This window comes from Amblyomma maculatum, chromosome 1 (assembly GCF_055883805.1).
Source record: "Amblyomma maculatum isolate TAMU_Amacu chromosome 1, ASM5588380v1, whole genome shotgun sequence".
NCBI lineage: Eukaryota > Metazoa > Arthropoda > Arachnida > Ixodida > Ixodidae > Amblyomma > Amblyomma maculatum.
In genome coordinates, this window is record NC_139344.1 from 397,140,386 (window position 1) to 397,164,779 (window position 24,394).

At 49.7% G+C, this 24,394-nt stretch overlaps 1 protein-coding gene across 2 annotated transcripts in view; it reads right to left on the reverse strand.

Moving 5' to 3' along the window:
- The window catches only part of LOC146208651 (uncharacterized), a 295,550-nt gene that overhangs the window by 20,014 nt on the left and 251,142 nt on the right, over positions 1–24,394 (reverse strand). For both annotated transcript variants that reach the window (XM_084595733.1, XM_084595723.1), the window contains exons 10-11: positions 24,067–24,389; positions 20,323–20,829 (exon numbers count right to left, since the gene is read on the reverse strand). In XM_084595733.1, the coding sequence (XP_084451859.1) occupies positions 20,323–20,829; positions 24,067–24,389 (830 nt within the window). The remainder of the gene's footprint in view (positions 1–20,322; positions 20,830–24,066; positions 24,390–24,394) is intronic.

Genomic DNA, 24,394 nt, shown 5'->3' on the forward strand with positions numbered 1-24,394 from the left:
TACTGATACTTCAGCCCTTAAAAGATTACGACGTGACGGCGGTAATGACGATCCAGTTTATCAAGTCCCCTTGCGGATCCTTGTTCGAGTACATACATTCACTTTGCTATTTACCCGATTAGTAATCAGGTGAATAGCACTGTGCTCTGTTGTGTGCTCGCTGCGCCGTCAAATGCACCGCAGTTATGGATGGTAAACGATACTATTCACGCTTCATAATACGAATCATCGTCCTGTACAACTTTGACGTGTACACGCTACATTAGATGCACAACGCAATACAATAATGGTCAGAACGACGCACAACACAAGCACAGTCTCGAGCCTTATTGTGTTGTGCATACCAAATAGCGCGTACATTTCAAATACAATCCACTATACAACTGGCTTCTGCGTAAGATTACTCATTCCCTTGCATTCTCTGCGCAAATTATACCATCCTTAGCGTTGCCTTGTTACACAGTAGAAGGCTTCAATGACTTGTCCGTTCTACGCTAGTTAGTAGGGTAATATTTTCATGTGTATAACCATCACAATCGGCGCACTGCGAGAGATGGGCGCGAGAGATGGGCGCTCGGAATACAGAAACATAACGCAGTGTCTAGCTTTATTCGCCCTCGGCGTACGCATACAGACCGAGTTCCCCAAACGCCGGCTACAGCGCCAAACCCGCGACTACAGGGAACCGCTGCTGGCATTTATGTCACAGTGTAAGACATATTTGCAGTATAGCCACCATATTTCCATTTAAGAAAAGCAACCCCGACACTGAATCCAATACGCGCTGTAAGGGAGGCACACATGAGACCGCATGCTCGAAGAAGGAACGTACAAATAAAGACAAATATATAAAATAAGAACCTCCTAGGAAGGTCAGCGACGCTTTATCCGGCACGCAACGCAGCTCTGAGTGGTGAGGGTAATTCGGAAACGAAACGGAGCGAAGGGGCGGAAATTAAACCGGAAGGAACTTCTCTCCAGACATGGCGCAAAACGGACGAGCAGCGGGCAGAAATGAAATACTCTGAATGAAGAGAGCGCGACCAGTTTAGATAAGCGACTTATAATCGCAATAACCGAACCGTCCATTTCTTTCTATAAGAACGCGATGGTTGAATTGTTACGTACGCGCGGAGAGAGAGAGTAACATGCACCTCGCTTCAGCAGTATACGTAAGACTGTACTAAGAATCAAGCACCTATATTCTCTGAAATCAGACTGTGCGTAGAGGGTTACTTCGGCGTTCCTTTCGAATGCAGCGCACAAGACGTACAGGAACCGTTTCCGCTGAGAGAAGCGATGCCCACTATAACGAGGTAAATGCGGCACACGCCACGCCGCACGGAAGGGTAATGACCGCATCGCCATACGAAGCAGTACGCGCGTGTGGGCCAAAGAAATGGAACAACAAAAGAAAAAAGAAACTCAATTTTCTATGGTTCCCAGTCCATTACCTGAAGGAGCTTTACACACTCCATCTCCCCCTCCCTTTCTATTATCTTCTTTTATCCAGCACCACAGGAAGCAATTAGGAAGAAAGAAAAGGCATTAATTTCGGTTCTCTTGTGCTGTCATCATTCTTCATTCGCATCGTCGGAAACGATTCCAGAGGCCCACTCCTGCCTCCACCGTTATTTCATAGGCATTCGTCTCAGCCTCGAGACAGAATATGCCGGGCATGATAATGTGTCGCGAGCACATTTTCCCTCCCCCGGGCCTTACGCGACTTCGTCCCACCCGCTATTAAGCGCAGAGGATCTGGAGAGAGAGAAAAAAAAGAAACAACACAAGGAATCTGAGATGGCTCTTCCAAATTTTGCCCGTGTTCCAAGGCAGTGGTGTATACGTCGCAGACCAGTGACATTCAAAAACACTTAATGAGATCCGTGCCATATTAAATGATATTATACAAAGAGACAAATACAATACAATTCAGGGCCGCACAGATTTAATTTCGTTCGCTCAATGTCGTTCGAGATTTTAACGGCTTCGCGAAGCAGCATGCTCGCCCCCATTGCTTATGTGGGTAGAACAGCATGTTTAATTCGTTTGAAAAAGCTATACCATCTGAAGAACCTTAATTTATAAATTTCTCTCGGACTTGCTCGCTCGCAGTATTTTAGATCCGAAGGGCGCCATTTCGGAAATACGTTCGACTGACAGCACTTACTGTCACGGTTAATTTTGTGACCCACAGCCACCTTAAAAGTAACGAATTTATTCGCAAATTAATTTCGACACTGCGTTGAGACGGTATTAAATTTTTTTTTTCTTTTTTTTTTTCGCTAAAGACATCACGGGACTGGGAGGAAAACTGCCTCATGGGAGGTTTGAGGAGCTTTGAAGAGAGCTTTATTCTCAAGAGGAATATGTAGTTATGTGGGCTTTATCATTATGACGATACCATTAGTTCCAGACTTGCTGCAGCGAAGGCAAAAATTATGTCATTAATGAGCCAGTACGGCACGCTAACCTCAACTCTGCCCGTCGCCGGCGCTCCTTGAGGTTGTGACAACGGCAAGATATGCGGCGCGAGAATGACTTGAGAAAGGCAGAGAAAAAACAAAACAAAAAAACAACTAATAAACCGGGCGGGAGGGGGGGATTACGAGCACACACTATGCGTTCCGCGTCATTGGGCAAGCAGCACGTGAAGATGCACACGGTTCATTGTTCTCGAAGATATCGCGACAGTGCAGAGAAAGAAGTCCACGAAGGGAGTCTGTAATTAACGGACACGAGCGATTGAAGGAGCGTCCGTCCGCGTATAGGTCGCGTTATTGCGATGGCGCAATTAGCGCACGTGCTGTAGCGCGATATCGCAGATAATAGTGAGTGCGGTGGCACTTAGCGGCCACACCATGCATAGCGCTGAAACTGCCAACAAATTTGTTTCACGGAGATGCGATGGGAATGGGAATAACGGCATAAGAAGTCTTCATAAAAAGAAAATTACTTTTGAAATGCCCCCGCGATTTCTGGCGGAGGAGAGTGGGCGCACATAAAAAAATAAAAAAAAAAAAAATAGCATTGAAGACCATAAATTAGCGGTGAGCGTTTACAGCACGGTGCTGTGAAGAGTTTATTATAATTGACAGTACAGAGAAGCAAGATCTCCGCAAGTCACCACGGGGGAGCTTAATTATGATTACGCGATGGCAACGCGTCAACACTGGATCTCGTTGCTTTCGATTGCTTCTCTCATACTTCTTAGCTCCACCTCTCATTTTCTTTTATGCTTTATGCTGAGCCATTCGTCCCGATTGTCATTTTTATTCATATTTTCTTAAGTTGCAATCCTCCCTTATCCCCTACAAGTAAAGGGGGGTGTTTACTTATCTCCACTTAGCCCCCCGTTAACCGTGGCCGGCGGGCGGTGTGCATACAACTCATGGTCGGGCTTCCTATACCAATGCATCAAAAAAAAAAAAAACAAAATCACACGACATTGCGAAACGAGAGATATGCGAACAAAACGAAATTATCCCAAGCTCCGTCGGAATGACACTCAAAAAGCCTCGAATTAAGTACAGCCGAAGTTAAGCCGGAGTCCCGCGTCCTGTGTCAACGAATCACTTAAGAAGTGCGCATCACTCGCTCGGGACCTACATTTGCAGCGCCTCGCAGGTCACAGCGGAGGAAGCACTCATTCCAGAGTCCTTGGCGCGAAGGCGGCACGCAAATTAGATTCACCCGCTCTGAAATTCCGCTACCAAGGCGCCCTGGTTTGTTGGCGTCGAGGCGCCATGTAGGCTAACGGCTCGCCCCTCCCCGAGTCTGCATATACTCATTCGCGTTACAATTAGTACATCAGAAACGCTTTGGTACGGAACTGAAGCGAATCTTTCGACAGTCCCGATGGGGCACACCTGCATGTACGGGGTGCAACAGGGGCAGCTACGCGGACAACACTTAACGAATAACAGGTGCCAACACAATAGGGAGGAGCATTCACGCCAGTTGCCAGCAGTTTCCACAGCCGGAGGAGGACCGCCATCGCCGCACGGCGAGTCATTTACGATGGGAACTGATCCGCGACAAGAAAACGATGCAGGAAAGCAGATGCTACCTTTTATAGGCACAGAGCAACCCCCGCTAAGGTCAACGGCCATATCGCTCCATGGCTGACAAGCTATCCCGTACTCTGCGTCACCAGCATGAATCATCGGTACAGGGCGAGCCGCACATGTGCTCTTTCGCTCGCACCTGCTTAGACATTGGTGTTCTTGGTAAAGGTGCTGTTCTCTCACCAGGTGTCACGTGCGCCGAGTCACACACTATACCGGGAAGCCAGCCGTTAACCAGCTCCTATTGCACATTGGCGTTCGTTCTTTTAGCGCTGGTGTCGATAAGGCAGCCCGAGCGGAAAGAGTGCCTTGTATTGCGGCTCGTGCCATCGTGTCAATAATTCCGAGCTTCCCGTTAAACCGAAAAAAAAAAAAAATGCAGAAGCGGATGGTTGCACGTTTAGCCGACCAGCTAGAATAAAGATATCAGGGAGTTTTAGAATAGGGGGACCCTATCGGTTAGGGGGATAGGGTAATAGCGGGGCGCGAGTGCGCATGCGCAGAACCCAAGCGGGCCTTGGGTGTTTGGGTCAGCGGACGACGGTCACCCTATCTCGGCGAAATAGCGTGGACCCTATCGCCGGATAGGGTCGGGGAACATGGCGGCGTCCGCCCAAGCGGCGGCCGCTCGCCTCGACACACATTCGTCGTTACCGCTCCATGGTGTCACGCGTTCAATGCAAACGAAAGGCCAACGAAGCTTGTGGTATGTCTCATGATGCCCGCACCACCAAATTTAAGCGATAAAACGCCCCATATTTTCTGATTGATTCCGGATTTACCGAGCCGCTAGGCTTAGCGAGTTCGCCTCGTTTGGTTGCCATGGGGACCAGGCGTCGGAGAGCGCGGAAGATTCAAATGAGGTTTCCCGGCTCAGCCTGGATTGGTAAAGATTGGCCGATTTCGTCTTGTCTGAAGAAAAGAGTTTATATAACTGGTATTTTTAAGATAGCTTTGTACAATGACAGCAATTTCTTTGTAATAAAATAGCATTGTTGGGTTTTATATATTTATATGCTTTTCACTGTTTACCGTCTGGGCGCTGCAATCGACAAACGCAAGCCTCGCTCCGCTGCGTCGGTAAAACTATAGTGCCTAGAACATACTGGTATATTCTAGGCACTATAGTAAAACCCTATTCTAAAACTCGCCGGTCGGCTCGAACGTTGCGCCACGTTCTTGGGGGCCCCAAGCCTTGGGTTCCCCTATTCTAAAACTCCCTATCTACGAGAAATGCCGATGGAAGCAAGCTAGCATATCGGGCGCGAACACAAGGGCTTATATGAGCTATAGGCTGACGGAAGCAGCATGTTTTCCTTAACGAGTTCTTTTTGTATATTATATTCCTTGATATATTCTCATTAATATATTCCTAATAGCAGTAATAATATAAAAAGCAGAGGACCAGCAAAAAAAAAAAAGAAGTCTATAAAAAAAAAAAACATGTAACACACAGCAGAAAGACTGGGTGCAGCTTGAAGTAACTTCGCTGAACAACAGAATGTAAAAGACAATGTGCTTCGGACCAGGACGAATTTTTCTTTAACTACGAAGTTTCTAAGCAAGCTGCTTAGCTTTCCTTTGTAGCCGTATGGCTGAGCTTGGGTGGATGTCAATGAGTAATTACTCCCTTATTACAAATATTATAAATCTACTTTACCTTGGGGGATTCCCCTAAATATTTGCCCAATAGCTCTATGTTGCGCTACTGGCGCGGACACTGTTCTACTCAGGGCATAGTAGGGTTCGGTTCGGTGGGTTCGAGTTCGGGCATAGGGTTCGGTGTCAAAACACCGCCTAATTTTTCCGAGCGCTGCATTCCACCCAGTCCTAGGGTGCCTCAATGCGCGCCCACTCTCCGCTTCCCAGTCCCCTCCCCCCTTTCCTTCCGGCTTCTTTTGTATATTTTGCTCCCATTTTCTTTCGACGGCGGCATGCGTATAAAACCTATTGAAAAAGACATGTCCACGCGACTGGCCCTACTCGCCACACAATGTGCTGCCCAATGAAGCCACCCTTGATGTTCAACAACTATAAGCGTTTCGGTTCATGATGCATAAAGTCACTACGTAGAAAAAAAATTAACAAAACGTAGAAACTGAAGCTCACCCGTGTGCACTTGTCTCGCGAACTGGAGAAACAGAAGCACCAGGGCTGGACATGCAAGCGCACGATTAACGTCAAGCCTGTCATTAATCGGCTCGCTACTGTGGAGCGTCGACATGCGGTGAAATGGTAGTGTGCGGCGCCTTCACCGCGTGTACGTTCGCTACACATAATCAGGCCAAGGCGACGACATGGGCAAACTGCATGGGCAGACTAAACACCCGCTCTCGCCTTTTTTTCTTCCCCCCCCCCCCCCCCCCCCCGGCCAACGAACACGCTGGAAGCGCATCAGCACAAACAAGGACACCCGAAGAACAAGCAAAGAGATGCATGAAGTGCAATTCGCGTGATGAAGCCTTCTTCATGCGTCAAGGCTCGGTAGAACTTAACTTAATCGACAGATGGCGGTGCCTGTGAACGCAACGAGCCGTTATTATTCGCTGTGTACGGCAAAATTACCGGCCACAAAATTACCAGGATGACGCCTCTTGACGCCGGCCGGCTACTGTTAACGGCCACAGATGAACTGCAAGTATTTGCTAAGAACGAACTGCTGGGCTGGTCGGTTACATAGTTCAATATGAGCACAGCGCACAAAAAGGCCAAGGACGGACATATTTCGCACGGAACTCATCTCTCGCGTGCTGTAAAGTTAAATAGATGCAACTCTTCCACAAGCGACACTTCATATCGCGGCACTCCAGCTTTTTAGACGTTGTTCGCCTTAGCTCAATACCAAAATGAAAACAAAGGATTTCAGACCATGGGAAGAAAAGCAAAACCTCCCAGTGAAAGCAAGTAGTGCAAAACAAGTCATACTTAAAATGCCGCTACTTCGCCCCGACTGAAGATAATGTGACCACGAAGACTGTTGCATAATCTGTACATTATCGGAGGACGCGTGCCCACTTCCGCGCCTTTCCGCACGGATATACGAGCAAAACCCCTGCAAAAGCCACAAAACGAAAAACTACGACGATGACTGATATTATACTCTAATGAAAGCGACAGTTAAAGAAAAAGCGACCCCTGTGAAGTTGGAAAATAACGACTAAGAAAAAAAAAATGGTGCTGCCATCACAGTCTTGAGCGCACGACCAAGGCAATGACTGCAAGCGCAAGATGGCCACGATGCGCTCGCATCCTCGAGGAACATCGCCGCGCAGCTGAGTCGTTTAATTCTTTTGCATCACCGGCGCGTGAACTTACGCGCTACTTGGGGGACGCTTGTGAAACCAGAGGACGAGAAAAAAGAATAAATACGATAGAAGATACAGAAAACGGAAGGTCGGAAACGAAAGTGAGGGGGGCTACTAAGCAATGCGCCGGTCGCAAACGACGGAACGCGGGTTGTTTTTGCGCGCTGCGCTCTTCGCGCGCAAAGTGCCGCTGCACGGACGGTTACGGCCGCGTTTACCGCGCGCGCTCTGTTGCACAACAATGACTCTAGAGTAGAGGGCCGGCTGACCTTCCCCGGCGGAGTTTCGCGTCCCAGACATCATGCAGCCAGAGTCATCAACGTGCTGGACCTTCCCAAAGCAACAGCGGAGGAGTGGAGTAGCCGCAGTGCGGTCGCAACGCAGTGTGGGTTGTGATTGTTCTGCGCCCTTGTGTGTTACGTGCCAGTGCGCGTGTTGGGGAGGTGAGCTTAATATTAAGTGTCATGCCTGATGTCTCGAAGAGCAATCATAACTGCACATATTAACCACGATGATTGTGGTGGCGGTAGCGGAGAGGTGAAGAGGTTAAGAGAGGGCAGGGTCTTGTCCACACGCTAATTGCACGGCTAACCTAACTCAACCAGGCCGCGAGGCCCCAAGCAAACGGAAACAGGAGAGAGAGAGAGAGAGAGAGAGAGAGAGAGAGAGAGAGAGAATGTAAGGGGGAGTTGCTTTAGAATGAACTGCATATAAGCCAGTTGACATCGAGGTCGCCTTTACCATTTCGTAGATATCAAAAACTGCGGACAAAAATGCGAATAAGGCTTGCTGCCATTTTCTGGAAGCTTGAAGACAAATGCCAGGGAGGCAATGCGCGTCCTTTTACTGGATACCTAGAATCTTCGTCCAGGTCAAGAATATTCGCGTGTTGTGAGTAGTTTATTTGCAAAACGAAGAGGCGTGACTAAAAGCCGATCTGCTAGTTTTCGGCGAACCAGAGTGGACGAAAACGGCGACGACCCAGTTCGTTGATGGTTCACAGTTCATACTGCAGCTGCTTACACTCCGTCGTAGCAGCAAGGGAGCACAGCTACCTTTGATAATAACAATTAACAAAACGTATAACATATACCAGAGCTTTTTTAGGCAGATGGAATACTGCGGCATTCGGCAAGTAAGCATTCAAAGTGGCAACAGTGGCGCGGCTGTTTTAAACTGCGCTCCGGCATCGAGAACACGACGGCAAGGCAGCAGACGGAAGCGGCAACCGCAACAGCGTGCGGCAGAATAATAGAGACATAGTAGAGGCGTGACCCTCGCTTTCACTTTCGGGTTCACCCGCAGAGAGACCACAGCGTGCGAGCAGCTACATCACGACGGCAGAAGGCTCGGCGTATCCGCCGCGATTGTTTTCGGACCGCCGAGCGGTGCCTGCACGAGAAGGGAGGGGGGCACGCGCAGCGTTGCTTCACCCACGCCTCTGTGTAGGCGCCCTGTCATTTGACCGACAGCCCGTTCGGCGGCACAGGCTTGATCGACTCGTCAAGGGCGCACTCGGCTCGTCGAAACGCGCTGGAGCGTAGTGAAGAGGGGAAAACCCGAAGGCACCAGCTCACACGTGAGGCACGAGGCAGGGCGGCGACATTTCCGACCGCTTCGCTCCTGGAAAAGGACCCAGCGGTACCAGGTCGCTCAAAATGCACCAGCAAAAATCAGCGCGTTCGACAGCGGCAGCATCGGGGTTCGAACCGAGCTCCTTCAGCATACGACGCTGCTGCTCTTTTACTGGTTCAGCAGCCCGCGAGAAGTACAGAACGACCCTCCTCAGCGTACGAGAACAGCGCAAACCATGCAACTCGAAGCAGACAAGGACGGATTACGGAGAGGTAGCTGAAAACCTCAACTAGCACAGCAAATATAGAGCCCAAGCGTTTTTTTTTTTTTTTTTTTTTTTTTTTTAATGCGGGGCAAGAAAACAGTACCACGCCTTCACAAACACCGCGAGCAGGGCAGGAACGTTTCGAAAGCACAAGTTGGAAGCGACGGAAAACGAAAATCATGCGCATCCTATCCCGATGCTCTGCTTTCCGACGTTATTCAAGATGAGTTCAGAAAATTCACCGATGTAGAAGTTTACCTCTTAGCACGATATTTAAATAAGAACAAGAAAACAAATGAACGATGTCATTCGCATGGAGCTTCAAATATACGCCGCTTCTTCTAATTATAGCTCGAAGCGGTCGCCTTTAACCTTCCGATGTCGAAAGCATGCTGTAACGATCTGCCAGAGAAAGTATAGGCAAAGTCGACGTTACCTTCAGGCCAGACTTCTGCAACGCGAGCACAGTGCCGAAACTCCATGCACATGCCCCAACCCTCGATGGCAGTATGACTGTGCATACACATGTGTGCATGCAGGAGAAGTGGCATTTTAAACGCGTTCCAGCTAGAATTCAAGACAAAACCAACCAACCAACCAGAATTCGAGACGAGCCCACCAACCGGAATTCGAGACAGGACCCGCACTCTTGATGCCCATTGGCTGTTCCATTAGCACAGAACACCGACGATGGCTTTAATCTCGTCAATAGTCTTCGCGTCACTGTGCGAGACGATGATGACGTCCAGTGCTCACGAGACACCGTACTGCGGGCCAATTATGATAGCAGCACAGTTATACGGCGTCAACAGGAAATGGTGGGCATCCTAAAAGGGCAAAAAGCCGATCTCCAGAGATGTTTGAGAGCGCCCGCTTGAACGGAGGAGAACGAGACATGCGGCACAGTGAATCACCATGGGTCCGGAGGATCGGAACGAAGGCGGGCGACAGCAGAAAGAAACGGCACAGCAGTAAGAAAGGAAAAAATAAACGATAGGCGCAGTGACTTATGGCCCATTTGGAGCTATCGTAAGGGAGTCACGCGGTCACCTCACCGTCTCCTAACGTCCTGTCGCGTGCTCCATGCAGTAAGGCAGCGTTTCTAGCATGACACAATGACGCGCAGTGGAGAATTTATCGTCCGCTATAAATCCATCGCATAAAGTTGCACGCGCGAAAGTCGGCGGGAATCACGAGGGTTCAACTAAGCAATTTAGAGGGCGCAGTCGCATTCAACTATGCCACAAGAACACGTCAAATATTTTTGGGACGAATAAACAGGCTGACACTCAACAAACCGCGTCCACAAATCGGGAGGAACGCAGGGCTTAACGAAGCTAACCTGACCGCAGCACACAATTCACCTACCACTCAACCAAGCGCCACAGAAACGATGCAAACACTCCAGTAATATTTACACGGTCTTCCAAAAAGCGGGTAATACTCCATAAGAGACGGTAACCTTCTTAACGGTCTCGGGCGAAACGTCTACAGAAGTCGTTATATACCCTTGCTTTATCGCGAACTGTCGGCCTCCACAATCACGTGCTGAGCCCGATATGAAACTGCCTCCTCCCCGAGAACCATATGAGGGATGCAACTAGACAATAAAACATACGCATACCAAGACGATACGCGTGACATAGCTTTCTAGGAATATTCGCTCTTCTCAACAGCCGCACCGAAGAAAGGATATGAGCAGCGACGTACGGCAACGATATATTCGTAGACAACGAAAAAAAAAAAAAAAAAAAAAAAACAATATATATATATATATATATATATATATATATATATATATATATATATATTCCGCGTGCCCGATTTCGCTTACTTAGACTCAAGCCTTAGACGTCTACTAAACGAAATTAGTGTTTCCGCCCAGCTTTATCACCGCCGCAGTCAATAACCTGCCAAGGGGCGGGGGAACCTGTTCTCCGTTAGTATTATTACACCTTCACAAAATTGGTTTTCACAGGCATGACTCGGCCAATTACTAGGTCTAACTCAACTAATGGGTCGTTTAGTCGTCAAGCTTCATTCGTATAACTACCAGTTCAATGTTTATCAAAGAGATCTGCATTGTTAATCAGACTGAAATCACGAAAGTAAGCATCCATCAGATCTGGATAGTTTTCTCCCAACCACCCACCCCAACTGCGGAGCTGTTTCAAAAATGAACATGCTCAAATTCGTTTTGTCGGGGCCCCGTGATAACGTAGCGCCGAAGAAAGTCGCGTCATTGACAAAAATTAAAAGCACACAGAACGGCCCATTGTCAGAGTAAGTGCCTCGGCTCTTCGATGAATCTCTAATGACGCACGACGACGTGGAAGGGTCGGCTAAGGAACCGGGAAGTTGGAGATCAGTACCGCACGCGTTCGTTTGAATACGGGCAGCAGTCAGGCAGCGAAAAAGGAGAACCCAATAACAACGCGTTCCTGAAATAGTAACGGGGAAAGTGACCTGGCACGCGGTAATACCGCTTTCTCCAAAGCCAGCAGTAGCGCGTAAGAGGAGCAGAACGCAAAGCACACACACAGACGGCACGCTACTGCCTAGGAGCCGGGTAAACGGCAGGGTCTAATGTTGACACTTTCAACGGCGAGTCGCCGCTTTCGACGCTTCGACCCAAAGAGCACCTGGTGTCTCGCTTGCACATAAATAAGTAACTACACGAAAAGAAACGATGGCGGATTTTAGCAGAATAATTTGAAACAAGTGACTAGGATAAGGAAATGATACGACTGGATAAAAAGTACCTCATGACTTTTCACAGTCGGGCGGGGAAAAGTGCACGGAAATTGGTTCGTGCCTTTTGAAACGGGGTCGTGACGAATGTCACGCAGAGAGTTCCACGTTCAACGCGGGACGAGCGATCCGTTCCATTCCCGACTGCAAGCGTGACACGACAACAACCACATTCGAGAGTTACCCCTCTTGGTGCACATGATGCCTGTGGCTCCGGCCGATTTGGATAACATATGGTACCCATAGGAGACCCAGTAGCCGCTGAGGACTACCGTTGTGAGAAAAAATGGCGCTGCAGTTCACCCGAAAGAACACTCCTAAAAAAACTAAGGTTAAAAAAAAAAAAAGGAAGTTCAAAAAATGTGGTGCCACCACAACGCGACCGTTTGCAGCGCGTTTCCAGACAAAGCTTAGTGAGGAGGCTCTTGTGAGCTCACAGCCTTCCTAGCTTGGCGGCTCAGGTGCGGTGCCCGATGTCGGACGAAATACCGTCCATGCATCTGCAGCTAGCTGCCCGTATAAGGCAGGGGCTGTTGTCGCACAGCGCGGAGATGACGACGAGGTCGCGCAGTGCACAATGGGCGGGAAACGCGAGCAGCTGCGACCGCATCTGCGGCCACGTGACGACAGCGACCCGAGTCGGCGATCGCTTCTCACGCCCCTCGCGGGTGCCTGCAGCTCTTCGTCACCGAGACGACCACCTGAGCAGCTCACGCCTCGAAGGAGAGAGTGCGACGCGGCGACGCAGCACTCCCGCGTCAAAACAATAAGGCGAATGCTACGGTGGCATAAGAACTACATAGGCGCAAACTGATTCTGAGAGATGCCGTAACTATACAGTATATGAGGCTCGCTGACAAGCACGCACTCCATAACTGCGGAAACAACGCAGCGAGATTTTGTATGCAGTATTGCACGGAGAGCACCAATGCATCCCATAGGAAGTACGCTTCGGAAAGCCTCGTATTCTTGCATCCAACATATAAAGAGTACGAAAACTTAAATGATTGCAAGTTCAAATTCACCGCATTGCTCATGATACTTACTGAATGTCGCGTCCTTTGACATGTACGTTTCCTCGGACCGTGATCTCAAGACAATATCAGTAACGGTAATAGTGGTGGCTGCGTTGTGCCGTGTGCCATATGTTGCCGGGTCCTGTTTAGTCTTTTCTTTTTTCCCATATAAAATAAGTTGGTTTGCATTATGAATGAACGTCCCAAAGCGACTTAGGCTATGAGAGACGCCGTAGTGGAGAACTCCGGGAAATTTCGACCACCTGGGGTGCTTTAACGTGCACTGACATTGCACAGCAGACGGGTGCCTTGCTTTTCGCCTGCATCGAAAAGCGGCGGTCGAGACCGGGTTGTTTATCGGAACCACTGTCAAGAATCGCTGCCGACAACGACGACAACAATAATAATAATACCAATGCCTCGTGCGTTGCCAACAATAGCAGTTGCTACTAATTTCCGGCGACAAACAATTTTATTTCAGCACAAGTGATTTTCGCCAGCTTCTTTTATTTACCTTTCTTTTTCGAACTCTGCACAGTCGTTCTCACCGACTGAGTTTCTGTACGAAGACGGCATTGTTGTTGCTGGCGCCGACTGAGTTGCTCACGCCTGCGCGCCCACAGATTCCGTCGCTCCAAGCCGACCTTAGGAAATAAACAGTCTTCGAGCAGCGGCATTCCAAAGCGCGGATCGTGATATTTCAGAGGCGGGAGGACTCAACCGCTCCTGTGGAGTTTCTCAACTGCCACAGTGGGCAAGGAACAAAAGGTGGGTGGGTGGAGGGAATGTGAAAGCACCGGCAAAGAAGCGTTGCCGTCCGCAACAGATGTTTCGTCCTGACGAGCAGTGCGCGCGATTCGCAGAATGATTAAAGAATATATGATGAAGAAAGCAAGATATTGAAAAAAAAAAAATAACGACGCATAGGGGCGGCGGTGGATCCAGCGAAAGAGCCAAGGCCGGCGCTGCCAGCGTAGCGTGGAAACAGAGGAGGCGCTCGACGCGGGAGGACATACGGCGTCAAAGTCGGCGTCAACGCCTGTGGAGCTGTCCGGGCAAAGCGACAAAACACAAAAAGCGCGACGCGGTGCGATCAGCGGACGATTACCGGGGGTTCCTGCGAAGGGTGAAACCGATGGAGCCAGAGATTGGAATAAGCAGAATTAACGCAGGGTAAGAGGTACAATGCATTATTGACAAAACATATGAAGACGTTAAGGAGGGATGCTTTAGATGAGAAGAAACGGACGTGGTATGAACATGTGACATAAAAAGGAAGATAGCCGACGGTCTGCTTGGGGAGCAGCTAGTGGACCTCTAGGGAATTAGGCTAACGTAGCGAACGGCAGCAGATTGGAGCGCGGTCAGGAAAGTTTGTAGGACTTAGGGAACGTTGCCGATGGGGCAGGACCGTACTAAAGCAAGCTAAGGGCGGAAAAACGCGAGGATTTTGGTTGTCCTATAGATAACGTGGTTGAGCCCATTTTCAATGATGGCGCTTGTTGCAGCACGCCCGGTGACCCAAACTGCACACGAGGTGTACATGGCCTAACGAAAAGAGGGGGATGGGATGAGGGGGCACTACGCGTATATCATTATGCCTCATCGCAGCATAATGAAACAGCTCAGCGAACGCTCGAAAAAACGAGCCTTTCTTTTCGTAATCTGTGCAGCGGGCGCGTGATGCAACGCTGGATCGACGCGAAGTACGGTACGGCCCGCGCGCCAGATACCAGCGCATTGCGTCAGCGCAACTCCGCGCGCGACCTGGCGCTTCAGGCCCCGGCCTGCTGAAGCGGAAGTCCGCCGCAGCTCGAGTCCGAGCCCCCCATTTTCTTCCACTGAGGCTGCGAAGCAGCGACCGCTATAAGAGTAACAGGGGAAAAACGAAGCAGGGAAACGGTCATATGTGCTCCTCCTTCGAGTATGGAAACATCAAATATGCACGTTTGGCGACTGGGCGCATGCATTCGCTGAGATTTCGGGGCTTCCACAAGGGATAATCTGGGGCATGAATCTATAGCTATACGAATTTCTCCAGTGGCTACAATGATACCTATACTACATATTGCAAATTAAATAACATCCGGAGGACACCTAAACTCCGCCTCTAATCGGTATGACGCGCCAGCGTTAATGAATCAACTATGCCGGCTCCCCATTACGGATCCACGTTTGCGTTCATGCACATTGCTTAATTCATACTCCCTTAATTAACGACTATTATCTGACACATAATGATTAGCATACAGTCGTATGCTACCGAGTTACGTGGAATACCACCCGACATAGATATAAAGCACCGCTTGAACCAAGCCGTGCTAATCCGTGCCTGTGTGGCTATAAAGTTTGGTTTGGTTTGTGGGGTTTAACGTCCCAAAGCGACTCAGGCTATGAGAGACGCCGTAGTGGAGGACTCCGGAAATTTCGACCACCTGAGGTTCTTTAACGTGCAATGACAACGCACAGCACACGGGCGCCTTGCTTTTCGCCTCCATCGAAAAGCGGACGCCGAGGCCGGGATTCTATCCTGCTTCCTTGAGCACAGTAGTCGAGCGCCGTAACCGCTGCGCTACCCCGGCGGGACCATAGACCATTGCAACGAGGGCCCCCTGGGCATCTCCATAATGCTCGCTGGGCTGTTGTGTGCGCTTAACGTCAGTGCTGAAAAAGCAGCAGCGGAACCAGTTTGCAACAGCCCTGAGAGGAGGTGTTTTTGTCTGATTATGCATCCAAGGGTCCCAGAGGGCTCGCTTCCCATTTCAAAGGGGAAGCAAGAGATGGCAGCACCTGCGATCTCGGCTATGTGATGTGGCCTCGTGACGTCGCAAAACGCGGCGACCAACCAGTTAACAGCCATGTCACCTGCCTCATGCATGTGGTTTTTCGTTGAAAACAAAGGATTTTCTGTAGAAGGGTCTTCAATGAAATCGTGGTTAAAAAAAGAAAAAGAAACTGCAAGCAAATCCAGCCCCTGACTTGAAGCATGGTGCCAAGATGACCCGAATGATGTAAACACGCGATACACTCTGCTCCACTGCGACACAAAACGCATCGTAGGCGCCAGACTTTGTTTCAAGCAGACAGTCGGTACCTGTAGCGCCCTCTCTTAGCATAAACCATCTCATCAGTCACAAGGGTGCGCGCCGTTTTTGGTACAGCAGGGCGGCTAGTTCAAAAGCGATGGACTCCAAACGAGCCTCCCCATGTCGCCAAAAGAGGAGGAACGTGCAGAATCGGCTATCACAGCGGCGCGAACGGATACCGGGACAGGATACGGCACAAGAGGAGAAAAGCGGGTCGCAACGGGCCTGGCCCGCTTCCTTCCCGGCGGATCCCTTCTCTTCTGGCGTCAGGGGTGTTACCCTCGCCGTCGCGAACTTCCTCCACTCGAGCGCTTACCGAAGGAAGAGCTCCGCCGAGAAGAAGAAAGGGTCGAGAAAACAGCGACGAAATAGAAAAATAACAAGGCCGAATGAAAAAAAGAGGAGGAAAGGGCACTGTTTCCCGCTTGGAGCCCCTCGCCCATGCTACGTCAGCAGGCGAGCTGCTACTGCTGCCCTTACCCAGAAATTGCACGCGACCCGATCTCGCTTTCCGCGCGATGAATTCCTCAGAATGCGCTTTCGCCGAACTGGCAACGCAGGCGCAGCAGGGCACCCTACTCGTGTAACGGTGTTGCCGCCCGGAGAAGATAACAATGTTCTCCTTTCTACTGCCCTTCCCCCGACTCGACACGCGCTGTAATGCACGATCATCGAAGGCGGGAGAGGAGGAGCAGGAGGAAAGGGCTGGAAACACGGAATCGACGGAATTCCCAAACAGAACAGAATACCTTCGGCGAAACAAGAGAAGACGCCGGGGAAAGCTTTCGATCTGCAGACGGAAAGTTACTAAATCGTGAAGTAAATATTTCCCTAATTCTCTTTGGAAGGCGGACGCGCGCTCTTGCACAGGCGTAATTCGCTTTCACACACACACACATGCACGCACAAAAATTAGAGCAGAATGAAAACATTTGCGACTTTACAAGCGGTCGGGAATACACGAGCATACGCCCGAGACACGGATGTGGACCGCAGAGGAAGAAATAAATAAAAAAATAAAATAAATAAAACACGTCAAAGAAAGAGTCGAGCTTACAGAGTGCATTCGCGTTATATAGGCTCTAGCGCTTACGTCGGCGGCGTCACGTGCGCGCAAGAGACTAAGTAACATACGGGAACTACGTATACGTACTCTCCACGACAGAACCACCATGGCGTCGTCCTGGCGAACCAACTTGGGTTTCTTGCGCATCGAACGCACACTGCTACGCTTAGGAAGCGTCAGCGAGAGACGACCGGGACTCGTTCGCACCAGCATCGCTTCTCGCGGTCTCCGCACGCAAGCACAGCCCCGTGGTAAACTACGTAGCAGCATCGGTGCGACAGCGAGGGAATGCGCTATAGCGGTACCTGCGATCCTTCCTGTGCGCTTAGGCAATGCGCGCGCGCGCACACACGAAAAAAAGCAAAAGACAAGCGAACCAAGAACAGATAGAAAACGATACAGCAAGAAAACAAAAGCGGTGCTAGCGACAGCTGTCACAGCGCCAGCCTTAAAACACGACCGATTACAGGAAAGACAAGAGAAGAAACTAAACAAACGAGGATAAAGAGTAGACTGCACCCGCCTAGCGGCGCTGGTATGCTGGCCGCGAGTGCGCACAGCTGGTGGAAGAGCGAGCGAGCAGCATGTCGTAAATTGCGTTACACATGAAACGGCTGGCGCACGTGAGCCACATGCGGGCGACGACGATGTGCGGCAGGCACAGCTGCTAAGGGACATTCCTGTTCGTTGCACCGGGCCGCGACAATATAGGGAGAGCGCGTAACGCCGCAAAGTGCACTGGCCCCCCCAAAGTGAGGCGGCCCGAAGAGCAAGTGTTTTTCCAAGTAGAGCCTCTGCGCGATGGACAGCTCCGAACCAATCGGCTTCTCGGAAGACAGCGGTATACATATACAGGATGAAAAGGTCGCGGAACTTTCAGCCGCACTCCGAAAGCAAAGTGACGTGCACCTTGGCTTGAAACAGTTCTTTTTTTTTTTTGTATCGTTACATACACTATGACTGCCGCAGCGATCCAACTAGGCGCACTGAACTATTAGCACAGACAGGGAAGTAAATAGTCCTACGAGACTTGTTAAAGCATAGTAGCATTGCCTCTCGTTTTTGTCGCTGTTCGTGAGCGCCTAGAAACGCAACGGATATTAAAAGGGGCCTGCTGTTTACCAACACATGTCGTCCCGTATGAAAGCGCGCTGCCGTCACAAGCTTGTAGACATAGCCTTTCACTAAAACCTTGTCTCTCTGCAACCGTAAGGCTAGTTAATTCCAATAATTAGCACGCGTAATCCTCACGGAGTGAGTTCACTCGTGCCCCTGTTGTGGACAGACTATAAAAGACCGAGGGCAATGATCCTCGAACACCGAACATCGAAAATTGCGAGTAATTATCGGGCAAGAACAAAGCATTGTAATTATGGCGGTCCTTCATTAACAAGGAACACTTGAAATGCGCATCGATCTCATCAAGAACGATTCACACCAGCCACGTTCCAGCCGCAGCTAGAGCAGCGCGGGATTCGAACCCGCGGCCTCAATACTAGCAGCAACAACGACCTCGACTGTGCAGTGTATGCCAGCAGCGAGTAGAACAACTTTCAGGCAAGAAGACTTCCGCGAAAGCTCGCTTCCTCCTCCCATTCTCTCTCTCTCTCTCCTTCCACGGAGGGCAGAAATGCGGTTAATTGGCGATGGGGGATCTTCAACACCATGCACAGTTGCACGAGAAATTTTCGCGCCATTAATTACGCCCGCTAACGGCGTTCGCGCACAGAGCACAGCAAAAGTTTAAGAAAGGATACAGCGAAGTAGTCCACCTGGAGTTGGAGGACGGTGAACTGCGCATACAGCGTTTACGCGCGTCAGCCGTTGCGCGCGTAAACGAAAGAAAGGTCGCGGGGAAACCGGAAACTGTCGTTGCTGAGAACGTTTAGGTCCAAACCACAAAAGATAAATCGTTAATCGAATTCGGTGCGGGTGGATTAGAGGAGCGCTACAGTAGTAACGCACTTTTTGACGTCGGGTGAGGAAACGCAGAAAGAACAAACAAATGGAACCTGCGAGGCGAGAACCTTAGTTCCGGTAAGCTCTAACTAATAACCTAGCTATCTTCTCACTGAATTAAGCGAGTAAGCAAAGCGTCATCACTACTAAATACCCCCCCCCCCCCAAAAAAAAAAAAAAAGAAAAAGAGAAAGCCCATACAACTCCCAATCTTTCCACGTAAAGGCGAAACTACAGCTCCCACTGTTTTCTATCGAAATGAGCTGTCATTGGTCCCGGAGCTTCTCTCCGGAGACGGTGCAGCGACGACATTGACGACATCTTGCCGTCGTTGTGTCGCAAGCTGTGGCTTCCGTCAGGTTATGCAACGCTGAGGATGAGGAGAGAAAAACAGCCGCTCGTCACTGAATCAAATGCAAGGTAGATTCAAAAACAGCAGAAATCTCCAGCAGACGCAGTCGAAGTAATATCCGAAAAGGAAAAAGAAGCGAATACTAGACAGCGTACCCGATACAAAGAATATTCACCTGGAAGTACACGTCTCCGGAAAGTGCCAGCGACGCGATGGAAAGGCGTGGTAGGGGGCGATAAAAACACCCGACAGGAAATGCATCGGGCAGGCGCGGATACGTTGAAAAGGCCTGATTAATGGTTAAATTAATGTGGCCGTCAAGCACTGAAGCCAGATTAGCAATCCCGAGCACAGGCTGAGCGCTAAAACGGATGACAGGGAACTGTCACCGCGCGCGTCACAACATGCCGCGACGATTGCGTTTGCAGCAGTTTCCTCCGTGTTTTGAATTCGCTGGCAGCTAAGCTGCTGAGAGGAAGGTCGAAACACGTTATATAAGAGGACAGCTCGTGAAATAAAAGCCTGTGTCATTGTAGTACATCCATGACATACTCACAAGACTTGACACGACCGACGTGACAACCGATTATGAAGGATGGTTCTACAAAGGATATCATGCTTATTGGTTGCACGAGCGTGTCCGTACTGTGGACACGCGCAATCCCGTGTGCGTTGGCGAAACAATTTATTTCAGTGACCAACACTAGTCAACTGCGCTGTACAAACACGCTATCTTCTAAGCAAGTGAAAGCTTTGATTAACAGCTCCGCTCGAAATACGTCTACCTGGAGAACGTTAACAGCGACGGAACTTCAAAACAGAAACAAAGGCTGCGAAAAAAAAAAAAAAAAGAATAGGAAAGAAACACGCCCAAACTCACCGTGCGGCCCCGAAGCTTCCCCAGCATCGTGACGACCCTGACGTTGGCAGAAGACTCGACGCTCGGCGCGCCGGTCACGGTGGCCGCCGACGTCGCAGAACCGACGGCAGCGCCAAGCGTCGTCGCGCGGACGTCGCCCGAAGCTGGCTTGTCGCCGTCGCCAGCGCCCGCAGCGGCCGCCGCTGCAGCGAGCGCGGCACGCTTGAGTTCGCTGTCGTGCGCGACGTCCGGCACGGTGCGCGCTTGCGAACCGTCCGCGCTGCCGCTACCGTTCTTGTTGTTGGCGCCAGCGCTGCCTTCTTCCAGCTTCTTGGCGTCGCCGGCGTTGACATCTCCGCCGCCACCGCCGGAGTCGTCGTCTTCGTTGATGTCGAGGCCTGTCGACGTCTTGGCCGTTAGCTCAGTGGTCTGACCCGGAGGCAGTAAGGTGGAAGGTTCGGAGGACGGAGGGCTGTCGGCAGACGCCCGGACGCTGCACATGATGTTGCCGCAGTTGCCGTCGCAAACCTGCGCACGCAATTGAAAAAAAAAAAAAAAAAAGAGAGAGAGGGGGGGGGGGGGGGGGGGGAATTGCAATGAGTGCTAGAAACCCACCTCGCTATTACATCACTATGTATAAAGGAACTAGGAAAAAAAAAAAAAAACGGCTGTTAGCTCTGACTTCAGAAAAAAGAACCTGCATGCTTTCTGAAAGTATGAAAAAAAAAAAAAAAAACATGAAACACTTCGCTCTACTTCTGACGCATTCAAATGAAGGACATCATAGGGCTGCAGTAAACTCAAGAGTTTCATTCGTAGAAGGATAAAAAAAGAAAAAAAAAACATTAATTAATTAAGCGAGGTGAGCCGCATAGATCACTCACTACCACTATTGGTAAAATGCGGCATGTGTCTCGGAAAGAGAGGGAGCCGATACGACGTCACGGCAAGAACTCCAGCACCGAATGCTCCAGCTCCTTTCGTCTAGCCTAGAAGGTTCGTGCTTGCCTTCACCTTGCTTTTGTCAGTCACGGCTAGTGGCAACTTACGAGACAGCAGCGGTAGAATCTCGGGTAAGCAAACTTTTATCGAGTCATGTCTAGTTTCCTGGGCTTTTTTGTTTTTGTTTTTACCTCAGTCATTCGGTACACGATAATATATAATTCTGTCTCGAGCTGACATGTGGTAATCAAGCTATAAGCTCTCAGCCCTAGGTGCGTTTAGTGCTGTGGCACCCGCTACGCGGATTGTCATTGAAAGAATAATCTGAAGCTGTAAGGGCGGCCTTGGATGAGGCATGTTTATGAGCGTAGCCAAAGGCACTTTGTGCTCTACTACCACGCGTAATTTAATGAAGGCTACGCGAATTTATTATCATGTTTCGCCTGCTTGACAGCCGTGAACTTCCGGTAATATTCTCGGCAACATCCCGGATGTTACCGGGAGACTGAACTTCCCGGCCCCCCGTTCGCCTCTGCGTATAGCGCAACAGCTGTAACAGTTGCGCTGTTTAGGTGGTAATACATGAACTGTTAATTATTACTTTTTTTTTTTTTTTTTTTCAGTCGGCCTGCCGTTAGTGGCTATATGAAAAAGCATGGGAGCCAAGTCGCCGAATGAGAGGTTGACGGATGGAGTAAATGCTGGCAACAACTTTACATGCTATGTTTCCCGTTATCTGCAAATATTAGAGTGGCTAAGAAAACAGCACGGAAAGAGTAGTCAGACAACTTTCCCAGCATCTTGTAAACTGGGTACAGAAAGCCCTCTTTAATTTGTCCGTCGCACACAATAGCCCATGAAGGCTTCCTAATTCTACATTTACTCATCTCGGTATGCTACATCTTTAAATGCTTCGCATAGCAGCGGAAGCTAAGACCGGCTTCTTCGTACGCTAAGCACAGCGGAACTGACCAGTAGATCACCATGACTACGAACTCTATCAAGCCAAATTAACCGAAAAACAGCAGGCATGATAGGTAACCACGTTGACGGAGCCCTCGCCGTGACGTCACATCGAATGCTATCGGTTCAAACAGGACAAATTAACCTTAACGAGAACACTGCAGGTTCAGAGACCAGGTGAAATAATAGGAATAAAAGAGGCTGTCCTAAGCTCTGAAACTGACAGCAGGCAGTCGAAATACAAACAGACAATTTCGGTAAGAAAGCCACAGCTACTGGAAGGACGCGATTTCCTGGAAATAATATTCCTTCCACCGCCCAAACATTCAGACGTCTAAGGGTGGCTTCAACAGGGCCAAAGCGCAAACAAGAATAGCTGCTAATGACCTTTCGGGAGACACCCAACACAATAGCTAGTTCCAGCTCAGCGGTAGCTTTAGCTCCACGTGGAGCAACAAACAAAAAAACGAATGAACAAACAATTGAAACAAACTTATTTTAAAAATTACGCGGACATGATTACACAGTTAACTATTCCTACCTTGGTTCAATAGGCAATATTTACATTGAAGGCCGTTTTTAAATTTTCTTAATCCAGCGCGTGATTCGAACTGTTGAACGTCAAAAATATGCATTTGACAGCTCGTTGAGTTGGCTTTCCGGCATTGCACATAAAATGGCTCTTATCGCATGTTTTAAGCTTCATATAGAGACCCCGTTTGTATGTTTGAAGATATTGTAGAAGTTACGACATTACCACGTTTGACGACGCCACTACATAACTGTGCAATGAGGGAAAGCCAACACAATAGGCATTTGATAAGCGCATTTTTAACATTCAACATCTCAAATCACACTGTCGATAACGAAAATTTAAAAACGGGCTAGCCTTTAAAGCTGACGGTGTTCAGTTTGGAAATACAATTTTGCCTCTTAAAAAAAAAATTGAGTGCTCCTGTCAAAAGCACTGGCTGGAACAAGCATCTATCTGGATTTGGACCGGTGTCGCCATCGGTTGGAAAAAATGTGCACGGCTAAGTAACCGACGATCTCACTAATGAAGCTACAAAAGCAATTCTCATCGTTCAGGGCTGATTTTTCATCCCTGATATTTCAGAATGACGTCACATATGCAGTGCTATATCGGTTCAAACAGGCCAAATTAACCTTAAAGGGAAGCTGCGCCGGTTTTTGATTCCGATGAGTTTCGAGCGGTTGAATGATTATAGCTTGCAGTTTGAGCATGCGAACAACCTTGGCACTATCATTTGCAAGAACGGTGCAATCAGCCATTAAAACCGCAACGGTTATCAGGTTTCTCCGCACTGCACAGCGACGGGTGGGGGGGCGCATGATGACGTCATTGACGGTACCAGGACGTTTCCTGCATAGACAGATTTGGTTTGAAGAAGTAAAAACAAAGCTGACGAAAGCAAAGCCCTAGAAATGTTGGTCAGCACCATCAGAAAAGGCACAACAGGATATGGGCGAAGGTAATGAACATAAGGAATACTACCGTCCGTGACGTCATCACCACGCTTCTCCTCAGCACTTAGGTGCTGTGAGGTGAAGCTCGCGGTTTAATCGTCGATTACGCCACCAATTTGAATGCTAGTGTAAAAACACTTTGCATGAATGACCTACAACCTATGGAGACTTTAATCCTTGAATATCGCTAAATTCTCGAAAAGTGATGCAGCTACTCTTTAATGGGAACACTACAAAGTTGCGTCTGGCTTACAACGCACTATTACCAAACCGTTCATCGCAACCTCGTTCCACCCGTTTCTGACTTACAGAGCGGGAGTGCGGGCTATGAATACGGCAGATATCAGTGCATGAGGGGCTGCTGGCACTGACCTCAGCGCCTGTGGTGGAGCCGTATGCGGGAACCGGAGCAGGGCCGATGTCGGACATGGGCTTGGCCCTAAAAGGGGACACCGCGGCACTGGGCCGCGCAGCAGTGCTGATGCTGCTGCTGCCGCTGCTACCGCTGCTGCTGCTGCAGCACCGGTCGGCCGCTGTCGAACAGCCCGGTGCTACGACGGTGCGCAGCGGAGAGCCGGTGGCCACCAGGCCTACGGCGTCAGGAGGCTCATAGTAGATGGGTTGCGCAGGCGCGCCCAGGACCGAGCTGGGAGCGCGGCATGGCCCCAGGCAACTGGACACCGGAGCCACGCCATCTTCG